This window comes from Oncorhynchus masou, chromosome 12, assembly GCF_036934945.1.
Source record: "Oncorhynchus masou masou isolate Uvic2021 chromosome 12, UVic_Omas_1.1, whole genome shotgun sequence".
Classification (NCBI taxonomy): Eukaryota; Metazoa; Chordata; class Actinopteri; order Salmoniformes; family Salmonidae; genus Oncorhynchus; species Oncorhynchus masou.
Genome location: NC_088223.1, coordinates 18,198,992 through 18,217,037, shown reverse-complemented (window position 1 = coordinate 18,217,037; position 18,046 = coordinate 18,198,992). Strand labels below are relative to the sequence as shown.

At 43.7% G+C, this 18,046-nt stretch overlaps 2 protein-coding genes and 1 long non-coding RNA gene across 3 annotated transcripts; 2 read left to right on the top strand and 1 right to left on the bottom strand.

The window, feature by feature from the left end:
* Positions 1-114: 114 nt before the first annotated feature.
* LOC135549640 (GATA zinc finger domain-containing protein 1-like) lies at positions 115-2,460 on the top strand. The gene is made up of 5 exons (XM_064979793.1): positions 115-554; positions 719-841; positions 945-1,004; positions 1,102-1,285; positions 1,838-2,460. Exons 1-5 carry the CDS (start codon positions 375-377, stop codon positions 2,026-2,028), a joined length of 738 nt encoding a protein of 245 aa, XP_064835865.1. The 5' UTR covers positions 115-374; the 3' UTR covers positions 2,029-2,460.
* Positions 2,461-2,548: 88 nt separating this feature from the next.
* LOC135549641 (uncharacterized) lies at positions 2,549-4,516 on the bottom strand. Its single transcript, XR_010456995.1, has 3 exons — positions 4,317-4,516; positions 3,892-4,028; positions 2,549-3,772 (listed from the first exon to the last, which is right to left on the bottom strand). It is a non-coding gene; the product is annotated as an uncharacterized LOC135549641 (long non-coding RNA).
* Positions 4,517-5,182: 666 nt separating this feature from the next.
* On the top strand, positions 5,183-16,863 carry LOC135549639 (protein naked cuticle homolog 2-like). The gene is made up of 8 exons (XM_064979792.1): positions 5,183-5,426; positions 5,540-5,566; positions 5,665-5,750; positions 13,037-13,097; positions 14,888-14,982; positions 15,245-15,340; positions 15,458-15,725; positions 15,873-16,863. Exons 1-8 carry the CDS (start codon positions 5,402-5,404, stop codon positions 16,340-16,342), a joined length of 1,128 nt encoding a protein of 375 aa, XP_064835864.1. The 5' UTR covers positions 5,183-5,401; the 3' UTR covers positions 16,343-16,863.
* The last annotated feature ends 1,183 nt before the right edge of the window (positions 16,864-18,046 follow it).

The window sequence follows — 18,046 nt, the reverse complement described above, 5'->3', positions numbered from 1 at the left end:
AGTTTATAAGCCTGCCTGTTAGATAAATATAATACCTCGATATAAGGCTGTCGATACACGCCATCACAGTAGGTGGAGCAGTACACTTCGCTTTGTGCGGCCCACGCTAGCTTGCTGAACTTGAAAGAAGAAGACATTTTTACAGACTGGTTAGCTAGCTGTCTGGGCTAAATCGATGTAGCCATTTGTGTTGTTCCTTTAGATCTAGCTTATTGCTGGTTATATTTGATTTGCATGCTGTAGTTTTTTTGTCTAAATCCGTCCGTCAAGAGCGGCGTTGTTGTTGCTGATGTTGTTAGCCAGAATACAGTTAGCTGGCTAAATAGCTAGCTAGCCTCTGCGTTCATTTCGCTGGCCTACATTTTCCTATCAAGATGCCGCTGGGTTTGAAACCATGTTGCGCTGTCTGCAAAACAAACTCATCGTCTATGTGGAAAAAGGGAAACCAAGGAGAGATCCTGTGCAATAACTGTACGGGGAAGAGCACCAGCAGTGGAGCATCTGGACCCTCTGCGTCCTCCAACACACAGCAGAATAATGTCGGGGGCAAGCAGGTTTGCACATATAAAATATACATAGGCCTGCACTGCACTGGAGTGTGCTTCCCTTAGTGGCGGTACCTCCATACTGTTATACTTCCAAGTCAAAGCAGAGATCAATCATATAGGCATGTGTGATCCACATTGTCATATTGGTATTTGACACATCTTGCCCACAGTCTAAACAAGAGATCCACAGGAGATCAGCACGGTTGAGGAGCACCAAGTACAAAAATCCTGCTACCGAAAAAAAGGTCTCTACCAAAGGAAAAGGAAGAAGACACATCTTCAAACTAAAAAATGTCAGTACCATTGGTTCAATACACAGGAACTCAGACATCCTTGTGTTGGATTGTCAGACAATTGTTCTAAATGAAGCTCCTCAAAATGTGATTTCTTCCACAGCCAATCAAAGCACCAGAATCTGTTTCCACTATCATCACATCAGAATCAGTCTTTTATAAGGTACAGTACGTTTATTTATTTATTTTAATCATTCAGTACTGTATGTTAGCAAACATAACAAATGTATCTGTATGCCACATCTTTTGTCATTGTGCAGGGTGTGTATTATCAGATAGGAGATGTCATCAAAGTTACAGATGAGGATGATGGGAGGCCATACTATGCACAGATCAGAGGTTTTGTCCAGGACCAATACTGTGAGAAAAGTGCAGCCTTGACTTGGTTGATACCAACCCAGGCCAGTCCTAAGGACCTGTTTGATCCTGCCACTTACATTGTTGGTGAGTGATGATTGAATTTATGTCACTTAAAAAATAAAAAAGGCGTTTTTCTCCCCAATTTCGTGGTATCCAAATGGATACCGCTGGACCTCCCGTACGGAGTCGAGAGCCATGCGTCCTCCAAAACCCAACCGAGCCGTACTGCTTCCTGACACAACGCACATCCAACACGGAAGCCAGCCGCACCAATGTGTCGGAAGAAACACCCGTCCCGACACAGGAGTCGCTAGTACACAATGAGAAGGATATCCCTGCAGGGCCAAACCCGGATGACGCTGGGCCATTGTGCGTCGCCCCATGGACCTCCCGGCTGCGGCAGAGCCTGGGCTCGAACCAAGAATATCTGCTGGCACACTGCAATGCAGTGCCTTAGACCACTGCGCCACCCAGATGGCTGAATTTATGTCACATTAGACTAAAGTTACATTTGAGAATACAGAAATAAGTTACGTCTATCTTTGAACATTGTGGAAATGTGAGTAATGTCACAGTAGACTCAAAGACCACAACTAGCCAATAATGTCTTTGTTATTGATTATCTGACTTCTATAGGTCCAGAGGAGGATTTTCCCAGGAAGATGGAGTACCTGGAGTTTGTGTGCCACGCCCCCTCGGAGTACTTCAAGTCCAGGAGCTGTCCTTTCCCCACCATTCCTATCCGTCCAGAGAAAGGCTACATCTGGACCCATATTGGACCCACGCCAGCCATCGCTATCAAAGAATCTTTTGGCAACAGCAATTAGCTGCTGGGGCATTTACCATGAAGATATTAACTTTGTCTATTAGCTTGCTAACGGACGTATGTACATTTTTGTAATATAATGGAGACAAGTTTAGGCTGTATAAGACACATTATTAGTCTTTGAATATGGAAACTGGTTTGTAAACATCCACAATCTAAATGTAACATTGTGAACAGTACGATAACTACCCATGAAATGATCATCCAGAGGTGACATCATCAAACATGGGATTGACTTTTATATTCAGTAATGTGGAAAATAAGTTTTCAAAAGCTTTGTTTACTAGAATGCTTTTAAAACAATCAACTTAATTTTCTTTAGACATCTGTGTCATTCATGTGAAGTGTTTAATGAATATTAGATCGAGACCAACTAAAATTTTTAAATAAAGAACATTTATTTAGAAATAAGCTGTTAATAGCTTCCAAGTTATCCCTTTGAGTATATTTTTGAGACACTGTGAAACCTTTATGATCATTTACTCCCCCCACAAATCTCCAATCTTTTTTATTAAAAAAACAAAATCCCCCTTGATTTCACAGTACATGGTCAACATTGATCTGCATGTGCAAATGTGTGCAGCAAGCATACAGTCTGACTTAACCATGAAACCTAGCACATTATCTTTGAGATCATTTCAGCTAATCAGTAAAGCCAAATGGCTGTTAAAGGTGTGTTCAGCCTGTGTTGTGGTGTGTGCTGGGAGTGTTACTGTGTCCCACATCCACATGTGTAGAAGTAGACAGGTAGGACAGCCTCATGGCTGCATGACGCATATCCCCCTGCTGGAACAGGTGAGGATGCTCTGTTCGAGTTGAGGACATGAGCCCTAGGACCGTGCCTCTGGACTACCAGGCCTGATGATTCCTGGCTACCCACAGTCCACCTGGTCTTGATGCTGCTCAAGTTTTAACTGTTCTGCCCATGCATATGGAACCCTGACATGTTCACAGGATGTGCTACCTTCTCCTGGACGTGCTGTTTTCTACTGACTACCGCACCTTCTGTCTCGACCTCTAAATGCTCTGTTATGAAAAGCCAGCTGACATTTTCTCCTGAGGTACTGGCCTGTTGCACCCTCTACAACAAGTGTGATTATTATTTGACCGTACTGGTCATTTACATTTACATTTAAGTCATTTAGCAGACGCTCTATGAATGCTTGAACTTCTTGAAGAACAATCTGGCCTTAATTGCCATGTACTCTGAAAATCTCCACCCAGCACAGCCAGAAGAGGACTGGCCACCCCTCAGAGCCTGGTTCCTCTCTAGGTTTCTTCCTAGGCTCCTGCCTTACTAGGAAGTTTTTCCTAGCCACTGTGCTTCTACATCTGCATTTCTTGCTGTTTGGGGTTTTAGGATGGGTTTTTGTATAAGCACTTTGTGCCATCTGCTGATGTAAAAAGGGCTTTATAAATACATTGGATTTGATGAGCTTGACACACAACTGACATTAGTAACAGAACAGTAAATATAAGGTTATAGACAACTCCAGGAAGAGTCATTGAATCTATTGAGCACCCATAAGGCTCTGATCAAAATTAGTGCACTATATGGGGAATGGTGCCATGTCCACTGCCTTCTTACCTTCTCCAGGGTGATGAGGGTGGACAGGATGTCTCCAGTATGGACGGTGGCAATATCATTATTTAATAGTTTGTCCTGGAGGGTTGCAGTCATATGGTTCCTCATCATCACCTCTTGCTGTACGTTGAACGACAGGCTGTGCACCCCCTCCACTATACTGTGGATAAACACATACACGTGGTCTGAAATATACCTGCCATATCTCCCTGTAGGCAGCCATGTTCTTCTGCATAGTTTGTCCTGAAGAGTTGCAGTCATATGGTTCCTCATCATCACCTCTTGTGCTGGCAAGGGTCTGCTTCTCCAAGGTGTCAATGGTCAGGTTCTTCCAGGTCTTCTGGTGCCGGGTCATGTTGGTCTTGGTCACCACCTCTGCTCTGGTCCATCAGGACTCCCGTATCTTCCGGTATAATCTGTGGGAGAATTAAGGGGTTGAGGAGTGAGTTTGGTGTCGTGTGTCAGGAGAGTGGACTTAATACACAGGATGGTAATATGGGATTGAAAACAACAAAAGAGGAGTGGTCATATTGATGATTTTGAAAGGCAGCTTGTAGTAATAATCAGTATACAGCAATGTGGAAAAACACGCAATTCATCACACAACCCCCACCCCCCTCTGTCATCAACAACAGAGCCTTGGTATGAATAGCACTAACGTGACATTGAAACTATAGGGAAAACGTAAAGAGTGACAGACTTACCGCTAGCCAGCGAACACTCTTAAGAGTTCTTGTCGTCATAGTCGGCCATCTTTTCCTCCAAGTTTGTGGTGACCACGGCGACGAAGAGATTGGTGAAAATGAAGAAGTAGAGACGGTCCGTACATCAGACCCTCCCATCATAAGAATAATGGGAGTGAAGGGTTGAGAGGTGAAGTGTGGAAGGGGTTGGGGAGTGGGAGGGTTTGGTAAGTGGGAGGGGTTGGGGAGTGAAGGGTTGGGAAGTGAAAAATTGTGGAGTGGGAGTGGTTGGGGAGTGAACATTTAGGGAGTGGGAGGCGTTTACCGCGTTTGTCTCACCAACCCGGTTAGAAATATGAAGAATGTTGAGGAATCTTTGACCAGAAAGGGATTGTTACAGAAGATAGACATCACAAGGTGATAGGAACTGAAGTGGCGTTCTAAGGTCATTCAGTCCCTGGTCCATTATATGCGCAAATTACGCAGACACCACTGGGTGGCAATATATATTTTTAAATGTATCCTTTATTTAACTCGGCAAGTCAGTAAAGAACAAATCCTTATTTACAATGATGGTCTAGGAACAGTGGGTTAACTGCCTTGTCCAGGAGCAGAACGACATATTTTTTACCTTGTCAGCCCCAATATACAGTAGCCTATTTAGGGAAAAAGCGATCTAGATACTGAACAAATAAAACGTTTGCATAATGAAGGGCTCTTATTTTATGTTTACACGAAAGACACATCATGCACGCGTTAAATTATGTCATTGTGAGCTCATTTGTTGTATGCGCTCAATAAAAATTGAGAAAATACTTTCCCCTAATGGCCAGCAGGATGTGCTGTACCCTCTGTATATTGATTATTCGTTTCTTTTCCATAATAAACTCCGCAAGTTCTCTCTGTCCAACATACTTGTGTGCACTTTCACGAAGCTTCGGTGCTCTTGTCTATCTCAACCCTATAATAACTTAATGGCAAAAACGACATATCGTTGCATACAGGATACAACTATATTTGTTGTTATCAATGGGAGATGATGAAGACGTCTTGATCAATGCGCAAATAGATGAAGGTTCAAGGCACGACAGGAAATATACAAAAATATGGGCAAACTCCAATCAAAACATGGTGAGACTTTTAGTATTTAGATTCAGGGGCGACTGTATATCTCTTAATAACCTAAATGTCACAATCTTTTCTTTCTCTCTTTTATGTTTCCATGCCATGCATAATTTGGATAGCCTGTAAACGCAGAGAAAATCCTGAAGGTAAGAATCACCTTTAGGAAGGTCTCAAATGTATGTCTCTCAAACATAGTGTTATGCAGGATATAGACTTTATTTTTTTATTTGTTTGTTTCTTCCAGGGGGTAGTTTTGCTGCCAATGTGCTCACCTGTCAGAGAGAGCTGGAATGTACAGACCTCCACACCCACCAAATCAGATTCAAGCAGGTACTGTACAACGCATTTTCCAGAGATATTGAAATAGAATTAACATTTCATCTGTTTGCATATTTTCAGTGAGAGAGAGAGAGTCATCAGACAGTCACTAGCCATATTTGGGGCGGCAGGCAGCCTAGAGATTAGTGTTGGGCCAGTAACTGAAATATTGCCAAATCGAATCCCTGAGCTGACAAAGTAAAAATCTGTCGTTCTGCCACTGAACAAGGCAGTTAATCCACTGTTCCTAGGCCGTCATTGTAAATATGAATTAGTTCTTAACTGACTTGCCTAGTTAAATAAAAAATAAAAATACCCTGCTGCCAAATCCTTCTCACACCTAAATCCCCATAGGCCTACTTCACTAGGACAGTTCTTTAGTTTGTCAATGCTAACAGTCAGTTGTTTACCAAACTCTAGTTTGTATTTTGCATCCTGGGGGGGGGGGGGGGGGTTAGCATCCTTCTCTGGACCATGTTCATGATGCATCTGCTTCTGGCCCTTTCTGGCCCAGAAAGGCCTGTTAATGGAAAGCAACACAGACACATGTGTGTCATTAGAGTTGAGAGGCTTGAACTTGGATAATGACGCTAACAAGAACCAGAATGGTGGATTCCTGTGAAAGGGTAGCTGAATGGACCACAGCCACCCAGAGTGGAAGAGCTTAGAATCCTAATGAAAAGATGAAGGCAGTGTATCACACATCGCTTCTTATCTAAGACAAAGGTAAGCAAATTGACAATTCTCTATTGAATACATGGTGTTTTATTCATCAATCTTTATACATAAATCACAGCCATCTGGGTAAACAACTGTACCATCTGGGTAAACAACAAATAACATTTTGAATTGCTGCCTTCTCAGTCTTGTTTACATCCTGATTAATCCATCCATAGAGGATTAACACTGTCAGTCACCACTTCATGCTCACATTGAGTCCACACTGGTGTTCGCACTAGGGTTCACTGACTCTGAATCATATGTGCATGATGTCTCAGCCAGGTCTGCTCCTCCCTCCCTCCCAGTCCCAGCCAAGGCAAAGCAACCACAGGATGATAGAACAGTATAAGCACACAGCCAAGCCAGGGACATGAAAGGTGTTTGGAGAGGGGCTTTCCCCCCCTGCTCTCTGTGAGAGGAGGCTGTCATGTCTGTGTGAAATGCATATGGCCGCTGTCCAGAACAGCAGGGTCTTTCATTACCGCCACACTGAAACCCCACATCTGGTGCTGGCAGGGGGAGACAAGGTCTGGTAGGCGGAGTGTCTGGTTGTGGGTGGAACACCTTCACATGTAGGCTTAGTACTGTTAATGAGATGGTCACATTTGGGAAGATGTAGCATAGTGAGAGTACAACATCTTGATGCTCATAACTCTTCTTTGACTCTTAACTGTGTGACCACTCACTGCCTCACTCACATATTTTGAATGTCTTCTTTTCTCTCTCGTAATCATCTTTCAACACTTGGAAAGACCTGTTGGAGCCATTTTGAATGCCTGCTGTAGTGTCATTTTGAACTCATGGTGGGTAGGAGGTGTTAATGAAGTGTTGGTCCATGCTGCTGTCTTTCTGGAGCCTGTTATTAGGAAAGAAAGGCTGAGCCTGCCAGGTTTCTATAATGAGACCTAGGTCCTCCACACCTTTTTAATGGCAGTTCAATTGTTCCTGTGATTCAGTATTCCAGCTCCACCATTAGCGGCTCCATGGCACAACCGCATATGTAACTGAGCGTCTGCCAAATGACTTAAATGTAACTGTCAGCAGGGGGCCTGGCTAGCTACAGTTTGTAGTGTTCCGGTTATACTCTATGTTATTTGCCTTGGCACTTCATGTGTGTGTCTGGCTGTCTAAGATTATGTTAATTGTTTGTGCTCTTTTCAGTAATGAAGTTTGATTATAGTGTCAACTTTGATGCCTTCATTGGGGTGTCCAGGCTGTAGCGGTCACATGTCCTAGATCACTTGTGTCAACATCCTGCAGCCTCAGGTCATAGACCCAGTGAGTCATAGACCCAGTGAGACACCAAAGCTCTCCATCACCCACCCTGTTCACTGTTAGTCCTGCAGCGAGACACCAAAGCTCTCCGTCACCCACCCTGTTCACTGTTAGTCCTGCAGCGAGACACCAAAGCTCTCCGTCACCCACCCTGTTCACTGTTAGTCCTGCAGCGAGACACCAAAGCTCTCCGTCACCCACCCTGTTCACTGTTAGTCCTGCAGTGAGACACCAAAGCTCTCCGTCACCCACCCTGTTCACTGTTAGTCCTGGAAGGATCCCTCTTTCTTCCAGCTTCTCATCTTCTGGTTGCTCAACTTCAAAGAGTGGAGCAAAATTCTGAATTAATGTGTGCTTTCATTTCCGTAAAGATAATTCTGTGGTGATTCTACTCCGTGTGCGTGTTTAAAAAGATCCCATTTCGATATCTGTAAGACAACCGCATTTCCATCAGGATGTTAAACAATTTCAGACTTGTGGAACAATTAACCTCAATATTGGCATACTGTTTCTGTTTAATTACAATGACTCAGGGTGGAGTGTTGACAATATCACCTGAGGCAATAACAAAGGCACTTTTCATTAATAAACCTGCTTATTCAAGGCAGGTTTGGATCAGGTACAGCTCTGTCAAGTGAGCCAGAGTTTGTAAAATGTACAAATACTAAGTATAAAAAAAGTTGTCTGATGAAATGCAACCAATCATATCAGAATCGGATTGCCATTTGCATCACTGTCTCTGTGTGGATTTCTATTTGGAACGACAGTGTTGGTTAAACTGGGCCAGTCATTCTCTTGGGTTTGGAGAAGGAATCTTCCTTCTAGTCCTCCTCTTATTGTTTCCACCAAGGTGTTTCTGTCCTGTTTGTTGTACCAGAGGTTTCTGTTTATTATTCTACTGTTCAGACTCTGGACTGTGATTATTTTTGGGCTGAAATCGCCTCCCAGAACATTCCAGCTCTAAGCCAGGGAAACCGATTTTCCCAAACACAGATTGGATTGTTCAGGTGGCTGGCTCACCCTTTCATGTTTGGTTACCCACCTTGTTTGTTGGGCTGTAGCTCAGACAGAGGATGAGCGAGAGAGAGAGAGAAAGAGAACAGGGTCATATCATTAGGTGGTAAGAACCCTTGGACATCTCTACCCACAATGATCTGAAAATTTCCCACTGCTTTCCACCCTCAGGCCAGCAGAACTGATTGGGCAGTTGGAGAGAGGCCCAGTTCTATAGCTAGGTACTTGTATAGACTCTGGCTCCAGCATTTCCTCACCCAACTACAGCTCAACATCCAAATTCCTCCCTCAGTTCCCCTCCTCCAGAAATCACTCACATCTGGTTTCTGTGAGCAAGACCAGACCTCTGAAAATGAGAACTTCTTAATGGTTATTCTCTGACTTAACATTAACTATTGCCTGAGCCTGAAAACAACCCCAACCCCCTTTACATTCTTTGAATATCAACTTGTATACCAACTTCAAGAGACTTATCTTCCTATTATGTATATAACAAATAAATAAAGGTAAATAACAGAAGCTGCTTCACATAAACTCCTGTGATGAAGCAACCATCCTTCCCCATACAGCCCCACCCCCATACGATCAACCACCTATCCAAGTATTGGTTGACAGGAAGAGAGATGATCAACCACCTATCCAGGTATTGGTTAACAGGAAGAGAGATGATCAACCACCTATCTCGGTATTGTTTGGCAGGAAGAGAGATTGTTAAAACCTCAGAGTGTAGGGGGCAGTATTTAGATGTTTGGATGAAAAACGTACCCAAATGAAACTGCCTATTTCTCAGGCCCAGAATCTAGAATATGCATATAATTGTCAGATTAGGATAGAAAACACTCTAAAGTTTCCATAACTGTCAAAATATTTTCTGGGAGTATAACAGAACTGATATTGCAGGCGAAAACCAGAGGAAAATCCAACCAAGAAGTGCTGTTTTTCCTGAAACCTCTCTGTTCCATTGCATGCCTTCCCTCCATTTAAAGGGATATCAACCAGATTCCCTTTCCTATGGCTTCCACATGGTGTAAACAGTCTTTAGACATAGTTTCAGGCTTTTATACTGAAAAATGTGCGAGAAAGATCACATCGTGTCATTGGATGGCTGGGTGCCAGCAGAGTTTTGCATACGTGAGCAGCTTGGAGAAGACATTTTCTCTCTCACTCCTATCTCTTTCACTCCGGTTGAAATATTATCGATTATTTATTGTAAAAACAACCTGAGGATTGATTATAAAAAAATGTTTGACATGTTTCTACAAACTTTACGGATACTATTTGGAATTTTCGTCTGCCCCTTCGTGACGGCTCGAGCTTGTGGATTTCTAAACATAACACGCCAACCAAATGGAGGTTTTTGGATTTAAAAATAATCTTTATGGAACAAAAGGAACATTTATTGTGTAACTGGGAGTCTCGTGAGTGCAAATATCCGAAGATCATCAAAGGTAAGCGAGAGCATCCTGGCGGGCTGTATCACCGCCTGGTACGGCAACTGCTCCGCCCTCAACCGTAAGGCTCTCCAGAGGGTAGTGAGGTCTGCACAACGCACAACGCATCACCGGGGGCAAACTACCTGCCCAAACTACCTGCCCTCCAGGACACCTACACCACCCGATGTTACAGGAAGGCCATAAAGATCATCAAGGACATCAACCACCCGAGCCCACTGCCTGTTCACCCCGCTATCATCCAGAAGGCGAGGTCAGTACAGGTGCATCAAAGCTGGGACCGAGAGACTGAAAAACAGCTTCTATCTCAAGGCCATCAGACTGTTAAACAGCCACCACTAACATTGAGTGGCTGCTGCCAACACACTGACACTGACTCAACTCCAGCCACTTTAATAATGGGAATTGATGGGAAATTATGTAAATATATCACTAGCCACTATAAACAATGCTACCTTATATAATGTTACTTACCCTACATTATTCATCTCATATGCATACGTATATACTGTACTCTATATCATCGACTGCATCCTTATGTAATACATGTATCACTAGCCACTTTAACTATGCCACTTTGTTTACATACTCATCTCATATGTATATACTGTACTCGATACGATCTACTGTATCTTGCCTATGCTGCTCTGTACCATCACTCATTCATATATCCTTATGTACATATTCTTTATCCCCTTACACTGTGTATAAGACAGTAGTTTAGGAATTGTTAGTTAGATTACTTGTTGGTTATTACTGCATTGTCGGAACTAGAAGCACAAACATCTGCTAACCATGTGTATGTGACAAATACATTTGATTTGATTTAATTTTATTGCTTTTCTGACTTTCGTGACCAATCTACTCTGCTGTTAGCTGTTTGTAATGTTTTGTCTGCTGAGAGAGATGTCCTAACATAAACGCTTGGATGGCTTTCGCCGAAAAGCTTTTTTGAAATCTGACACGTCAGGTGGATTAACAACAAGCTAAGCTGTGTTTTGCTATATTGCACTTGTGGTTTCATGAAAATTAAATATTTTTAGTAATTTCATTTGAATTTGGCGCTCTGCAATTCAGCGGATGTTGACAAAAATGATCCCGCTAATGGGATGGGTGCGCCAAGAAGTTTTAAACAAAGCTCTGTACTTTTCTTTTCTCTTCTCAGGGCTCTGCGTTTGACTCTAACTAAAGGCGGGTGGGAGCGAGGGGGGGCGACAGGACAGGATGCAAAGCTTGGTGACACCCAGTTGAGTGCAGGAAAAGGCCCCCGCTCCTCTCCCCTCTCGGTCGGTAACCCGACCCCAGATGAAAGGGCCCATAGCAGCCAAAGCGTGGCGGTCGATGGCAGGGGTTTGGCTGGTATGCTGGTTGAAGCCATCAGCAGTCAGGGTTATCTGTCAGCATGGTCCTCTCAGACTCCACAGGCTCTTTGTTACTCATCTGCATCTGTCAGAGCTGTGGGCGGCTGGCTGCTGGGAATGTCTGTGGTGGAGACAGTTAGACGCACAGATCTAATGTTTTGGTGCTTTCACTGTCCTTTTTTGAAGGGATGGTTTCTGACTTGTTGCAACAGAGGGTTGGATATCATATGCTCAGATCTTGATTGGTCTTGATAGCACATGCAATATGCTCAACACCGTTCAAGGGAACACCTAGTTTCAAAGTGTGGGTACTCACCAAGCAACAACTACCCAGTGGATTTAGTTGAAGTTAACATCCGCTTTGAGCCAATAGGGATTATAAATAGGTTGTAGTCTCAGCGGGTTTTTGAACATAGTCAATTTATAGACTGTGTGTTATTGTTTCCATATGGGACACTCAGTTTTACACATATATGGGAACTCTGTAGGTGATATTACTTTAATACCAAGAGTGACTTAATGCATTTACTTTTACTGGATATAGTGATGTCACAGCTGGCATGGTCATGGCATGAGCATGACTGTCTGCCTGCCTTCTCTTACAGTAAATTTACCCTTATAGGTTCTATTCTTCTCCAGTGCTTTATTCCCTCTCTGAGAACAAAATAAAATAGAACAGATTATAACAGGTAAATTGACTGAGAACACATTCTCATTACAGTAAAGACCTGGGGAATAGTTACAGGGGAGAGGAATGAATCTATTGGAAGCTGGGGATGATTAGGTGGCCATGATGGTATGAGGGCCAGATTGGGAATTTAGCCAGGACACCAGTGTTAACACCCCTACTCTTACGATAAGCACCATGGGATATTTAGTGACCACAGAGAGTCAGGACACACGTTTAACATCCCGTCCAAAAGACAGCACACTCACAGGGCAATATCCCCAACCACTGCCCTGGCAATGGAGATGTATTAATACCCATAAAACCTAGCGGTCAAACAAGGAAATGGTTCTAATAGTTTTTCCACCAGTCGTTTTTCCCATCCAGAATTTTAGAAAATCTTTAAAATAAGGGCTGTGTTTCCTGTAGGTTTACCCTGACGTGATGTTTTGATAACCATGTAAATCTCTCTCGAATTAGCATTCTATTATGTGTGTGCGTTGATTTAGAGCTGTGTCTGCATAACATCTGATTAGTTATAGAACACATATGGCTTTATTGAATTTATAGGAAGTTGAGGTGAACTTGAAAACACCAGCTGGGAGCTGGTTCTCACAGTGTTATTTACCCAGCCGATGACAAACAATAGGCCCCCAGATGATCAAAGATTACTTGCTCTCATATCATTTAAACTTTCTTGTCTTTCTCCTTCTCCCTATCTCTACCCCCCCCCCCCACACACACACTCTTCTGTGACTTTTTCTCTCCTAATTCTCACTTGGTCCATCGCTCCTCTCCCTCTTTTTCCAGGAATTGTGCAGAAGGGAAGTGAAGGATGAGCAGTCCCTGAACAATAAGAGCCCCCTACAGGGTGAGTAGAGAAAGGACAGCTCAATGATCACATTACTGTTGCACTGATTCTAGTCTAGCATGCATCATTAACTTAACATCTTAGACTTACTCAATGATTGACCTGTTTGATTCGGTTTGGTTCATATCTTAACTAAGAATTCCCCTTGCTTGTTGGGGAAACCTGGGATACTGTGTGTGTATTATCGTCTGTAAACAGCAAACACAAAGGCTAGAGAGAATATACAGTGAGGGGAAAAAAGTAGTTGATCCCCTGCTGATTTTGTACGTTTGCCCACTGACAAAGAAATGATCCGTCTATAATTTTAATTGTAGGTTTATTTGAACAGTGAGAGACAGAATAACAGCAACAAAATCCAGAAAAACGCATGTCAAAAATGTTATAAATTGATTTGCATTTTAATGAGGGAAATAAGTATTTGACCCCCTCTCAATCAGAAAGATTTCTGGCCCCCATGTGTCTTTTATACAGGTAACGAGCTGAGATTAGGAGCACACTCTTAAAGGGAGTGCTCCTAATCTCAGCTTTGATCAATCAGCAATCGAATTCCAAACTCTCCACCTTGGCCAAGACCAAAGAGCTCTCCAAGGACGTCAGGGACAAGATTGTAGACCTACACAAGGCTGGAAAGGGCTACAAGACCATCGCCAAGCAGCTTGGTGAGAAGGTGACAACAGTTGATGCGATTATTCGCAAATGGAAGAAACACAAAAGAACTGTCAATCTCCCTCGGCCTGGGGCTCCATGGAAGATCTCACCTCTTGGAGTTGCAATGATCATGAGAACGGTGAGGAATCAGCCCAGAACTACACGGGAGGATCTTGTCAATGATCTCAAGGCAGCTGGGATCATAGTCACCAAGAAAACAATTGGTAACACACTACGCCGTGAAGGACTGAAATCCTGCAGCGCCCGCAAGGTCCCCCAGCTCAAGAAATCACATAAACATTCCTGTCTGAAGTTTGCCAATGAACATCTGAATGATTCAGAGGACAACTGGGTGAAAGTGTTGTGGTCAGATGAGACCAAAATGGAGCTCTTTGGCATCAACTCAATTCGCTGTGTTTGGAGGAGGAGGAATGCTGCCTATGACCCCAAGAACACCATCCCCACCGTCAAACATGGAGGTGGAAACATTATGCTTTGGGGGTGTTTTTCTGCTAAGGGGACAGGACAACGTCACCGCATCAAAGGGACGATGGACGGGGCCATGTACCGTCAAATCTTGGGTGAGAACTTCCTTCCCTCAGCCAGGGCATTGAAAATGGGTCGTTGATGGGTTTTCCAGCATGACAATGACCCAAAACACACGGCCAAGGCAACAAAGGAGTGGCTCAAGAAGAAGCACATGAAGGTCCTGGAGTGGCCTAGCCAGTCTCCAGACCTTAATCACATAGAAAATCTGTGGAGGAAGCTGAAGGTTCGAGTTGCCAAACGTCAGCCTCAACCTTAATGACTTAATGAGAAGATCTGCAAAGAGGAGTGAGACAAAATCCCTCCTGAGACTATGCAAACCTGATGGCCAACTACAAGAAATGTTTTGCCACAAAGTACTAAGTTATGTTTTGCAGAGGGGTCAAATAGTTATTTCTCTCATTAAAATGCAAATCAATTTATAACCTTTTTGACATGCGTTTTTCTGGATTTTTGTTGTTATTCTGTCTCTCACTGTTCAAATAAACCTACCATTAAAATTATAGACTGATCATTTCTTTGTCTGTGGGAAAACGTACAAAATCAGCAGGGGATCAAATACCCCCCCCCCTCACTGTACTTTGTTTGTTTTACAGTGGTACTGCCATCAGAGAAGGGAGGGGAGAAGGAGAGAGAGAGCTACATCCACATTCCATTCAGACAGCCCAGGAAGAGGAACAGCCACGTTGATGTGAGTGGCTTTTGGTCTTTTACTATCCTGTACACTACAACTACAAAAGGATTTGATCTATAGAATCTCTACAGAGTCTGGCAGGGATTTGTTTGATGACCATAATATGGTACCTGTTGTGTTTGGTCCTCTGTAGCTCAGTAGGTAGAGCATGGAACGTCTATGCTAGGCTAGTGGGTTCAATTCCTGGGATCACTTGTACGTAAAATGTAAGTACGCATAAAAGAGTCTGCGTAATAGTGACAATTATTCATGGTTACAGGACACAGAATGCAATGTGGTGTTGGAGGATGACACTCGACAGGAGTGGATCTTCACACTGTATCACTTTGACAACAGTGGTAAAGTCACCAAGGAGGTACGGTAGCTTCACACAGCTACAACAAGCAACTTTTGCGCATCATGAGTTTTCCCTTAAGATTAAGTCAATTCTGCAGTCTTACTAATGATGTCTGTGTGTGCCTGTGTGTTACAGGATATGTCCAGTCTCATGCAGTCCATCTATGAGGTGGTTGAAGCGTCGGCCATACAGCCTTCATGTAACAGCACAGCCCTGAAGGTCAAACTGGTGGTGGCCCCCTCCAGCAGCTCCAGAACAGGGGGCAGAATAGAGGAAGTCCAGCAGGAGGAGGCAGGGAGCCCAGAGAGGACTTTTCACTGTGTGGATGAAAACACAGAACGCAGGAACCACTACTTAGACTTAGCTGGGATAGAGAACTATTCCTCCAAGTTTGACGATGCAGGTCGGTACACAATGACCATTTATTTTCAGCACTTTTGAGGCACAGATCATTAAAGTCAACATTGTTTTTACTGAAAATACACCAAAGATTAATGACATTCAACAAAGAGAAATTACAGTATAACATGATGTTCTCCATCCTCTGCAGACGCCCCCTCTCAGGTGCCCAGACCGGACGCCCGCTCAGACCAGCAGCGCCACTCAGTGGTGGTGGGGAAGAACTGCAGCCCTACAGAGTCCAGAGGCAGGGGCCTTTCCTTCCTCAGGTCTCTCAGGGGCCAAGCCAAGGTAGTGGGGGGAGACAGAGGAAGGGGAGGAGGAGGTAGGGATAAATCAAGCAAGCTCCATGGCCACCACCCCTCCAAATGGTGCCACCCCTCTCAGCCATACTCCCAGCCCCAACTCCCCTTACAGCACAGCCAGAGCAAGAGGCTTCGCTCCAGGGCCAGAGAGGCTGGGTCCCCCTCCAGAACCCTTCTCAATGTGCAGCGAGAGAGTGTGGTGCTGTCCAGCCTGCCTGCCTCCTCTGGGGGCTTGATCCCCTTGGTTCAGAGGCATGAACACCACCACCACCATGAGCACCATCACCACCACCACCACTACCATCCCCCAGCATGACTGCAGTCTGCACTCCACTCAGGGATACAGAGACTGAGAGACACACCTCCCTGTGGTTTAGCCTATAGCTAGGGCCCTGGGTGGTTTCTGGTCAGATCAGGTGGGCCTAAATATAGTATAGGGCTGTGGGACACAATCACTCTCCATACTAAGGAATAATAGTAACTCTGTACAAAAATGAGCTTATGTGCCTTGTATTGGTGACTGAGTTTCATGTTGAATGTGTCATGTTGAATATTCTACTCACCTTTCGAAGCCCTCTAGACTGAAGTTTCTTCTCAGGTTTCTATAGATGACCACTTTCATTTAATATAATGATTTAAACAGTCACAATCTATGTTTGAGAGTAAATGCAGTATGTTTTGTATTGTCTGTATTTTGATGTATGAAAGCATGATACACTTTGCTTGTGATCATTGTAGTGTGTCAATTGAAAAAAGTCACAATCTAATGAAGGCTGATGCTTTCAGATTTGGGAAGAAGAAAAATGTAAAACAATTTGTAAGAAATAATAAAGTGATACACTTTGTTTACGTCATGTGGAAGCTGTCAAATGTAAAATGTGTTCTCCTATGGCAAAACATTCCGTGCTAAGGCTCTATGAATATTTAGGAAAATACACTGAACAAAAATGTAAACGCAACATGCAACAATTTTACTGAGTTACAGGCAATTTAAATCCATTGATTAGGCCATAATCTATGGATTTCAAATGACTGGGAATATAGATATGCATCTGTTGGTCACAGATACCTTAAATGTAAAAGGTAGGTGGTTGAATCAGAAAACCAGTCAGTATCTGGTGTGACCACACGTGTTCTGCGGTTGTAAGACCAGTTGGAAGTACTGACAAATTCTCAAAAATGACGTTGGAGGCAGGTTATGGTAGAGAAATTAACGTTAAATTTTCTGGCAACAGCTCTGGTAGACATTCCTGCAGTAAAATTACCAGTTGGACCTCTCTCAAAACTTGAGACATCTGTGGCAATCAAATCAAATGTATTTATATAGCCCTTCGTACATCAGCTGATATCTCAAAGTGCTGTACAGAAACCCGGCCTAAAACCCCAAAAAGCAAGCAATGCAGGTGTTCAAGCACGTTGGCTAGGATAAACTTGAAGGCCAAAACCTAGGAAGAAACCTAGAGAGGAACCAGGCTATGAGGGGTGGCCAGTCCTCTTCTGGCTGTGCCGGGTGGAGATTATAACAGAACATGGCCAAGATGTTCAAATGTTCATAAATGACCAGCATTGTCAAACAATAGGTCTGGGACAGGTAGCACGTCCCGTGAACAGGTCAGGATTCCATAGCCGCAGGCAGAACAGTTGAAACTGGAGCAACAGCACGGCCAGGTGGACTAGGAACAGCAAGGAGTCATCATGCCAGGTAGTCCTGAGGCATGGTCCAAGGGCTCAGGTCCTCCGAGAGAGAGAAAGAAAGAGAGAATAAGAGAGAGCATACTTAAATTCACACAGGACACCGGATAAGACAGGAGAAGTACTCCAGATATGACAAACTGACCCTAGCCCCCGACACATAAACTACAGCAGCATAAATACTGGAGGCTGAGACAGGAGGGGTCAGGAGACAAATCAAATCAAATTAAATTTTATTTGTCACATACACATGGTTAGCAGATGTTAATGCGAGTGCAGCGAAATGCTTGTGCTTCTAGTTCTGACAATGCAGTAATAACCAACAAGT

Bases quoted from the DNA above. Each gene is read 5' to 3' on its own strand.
- LOC135549640 (XM_064979793.1), top strand. From the start codon at position 375: ATGCCGCTGGGTTTGAAACCATGTTGCGCTGTCTGCAAAACAAACTCA. The intron at 555-718 runs GTTTGCACATAT...TCTTGCCCACAG, and splicing joins ATAATGTCGGGGGCAAGCAG to TCTAAACAAGAGATCCACAG. The intron at 842-944 runs GTCAGTACCATT...TTTCTTCCACAG, and splicing joins ACATCTTCAAACTAAAAAAT to CCAATCAAAGCACCAGAATC.
- LOC135549639 (XM_064979792.1), top strand. From the start codon at position 5,402: ATGGGCAAACTCCAATCAAAACATG. The intron at 5,751-13,036 runs GTACTGTACAAC...CTCTTTTTCCAG, and splicing joins ACCAAATCAGATTCAAGCAG to GAATTGTGCAGAAGGGAAGT. The intron at 15,726-15,872 runs GTCGGTACACAA...CATCCTCTGCAG, and splicing joins CTCCAAGTTTGACGATGCAG to ACGCCCCCTCTCAGGTGCCC.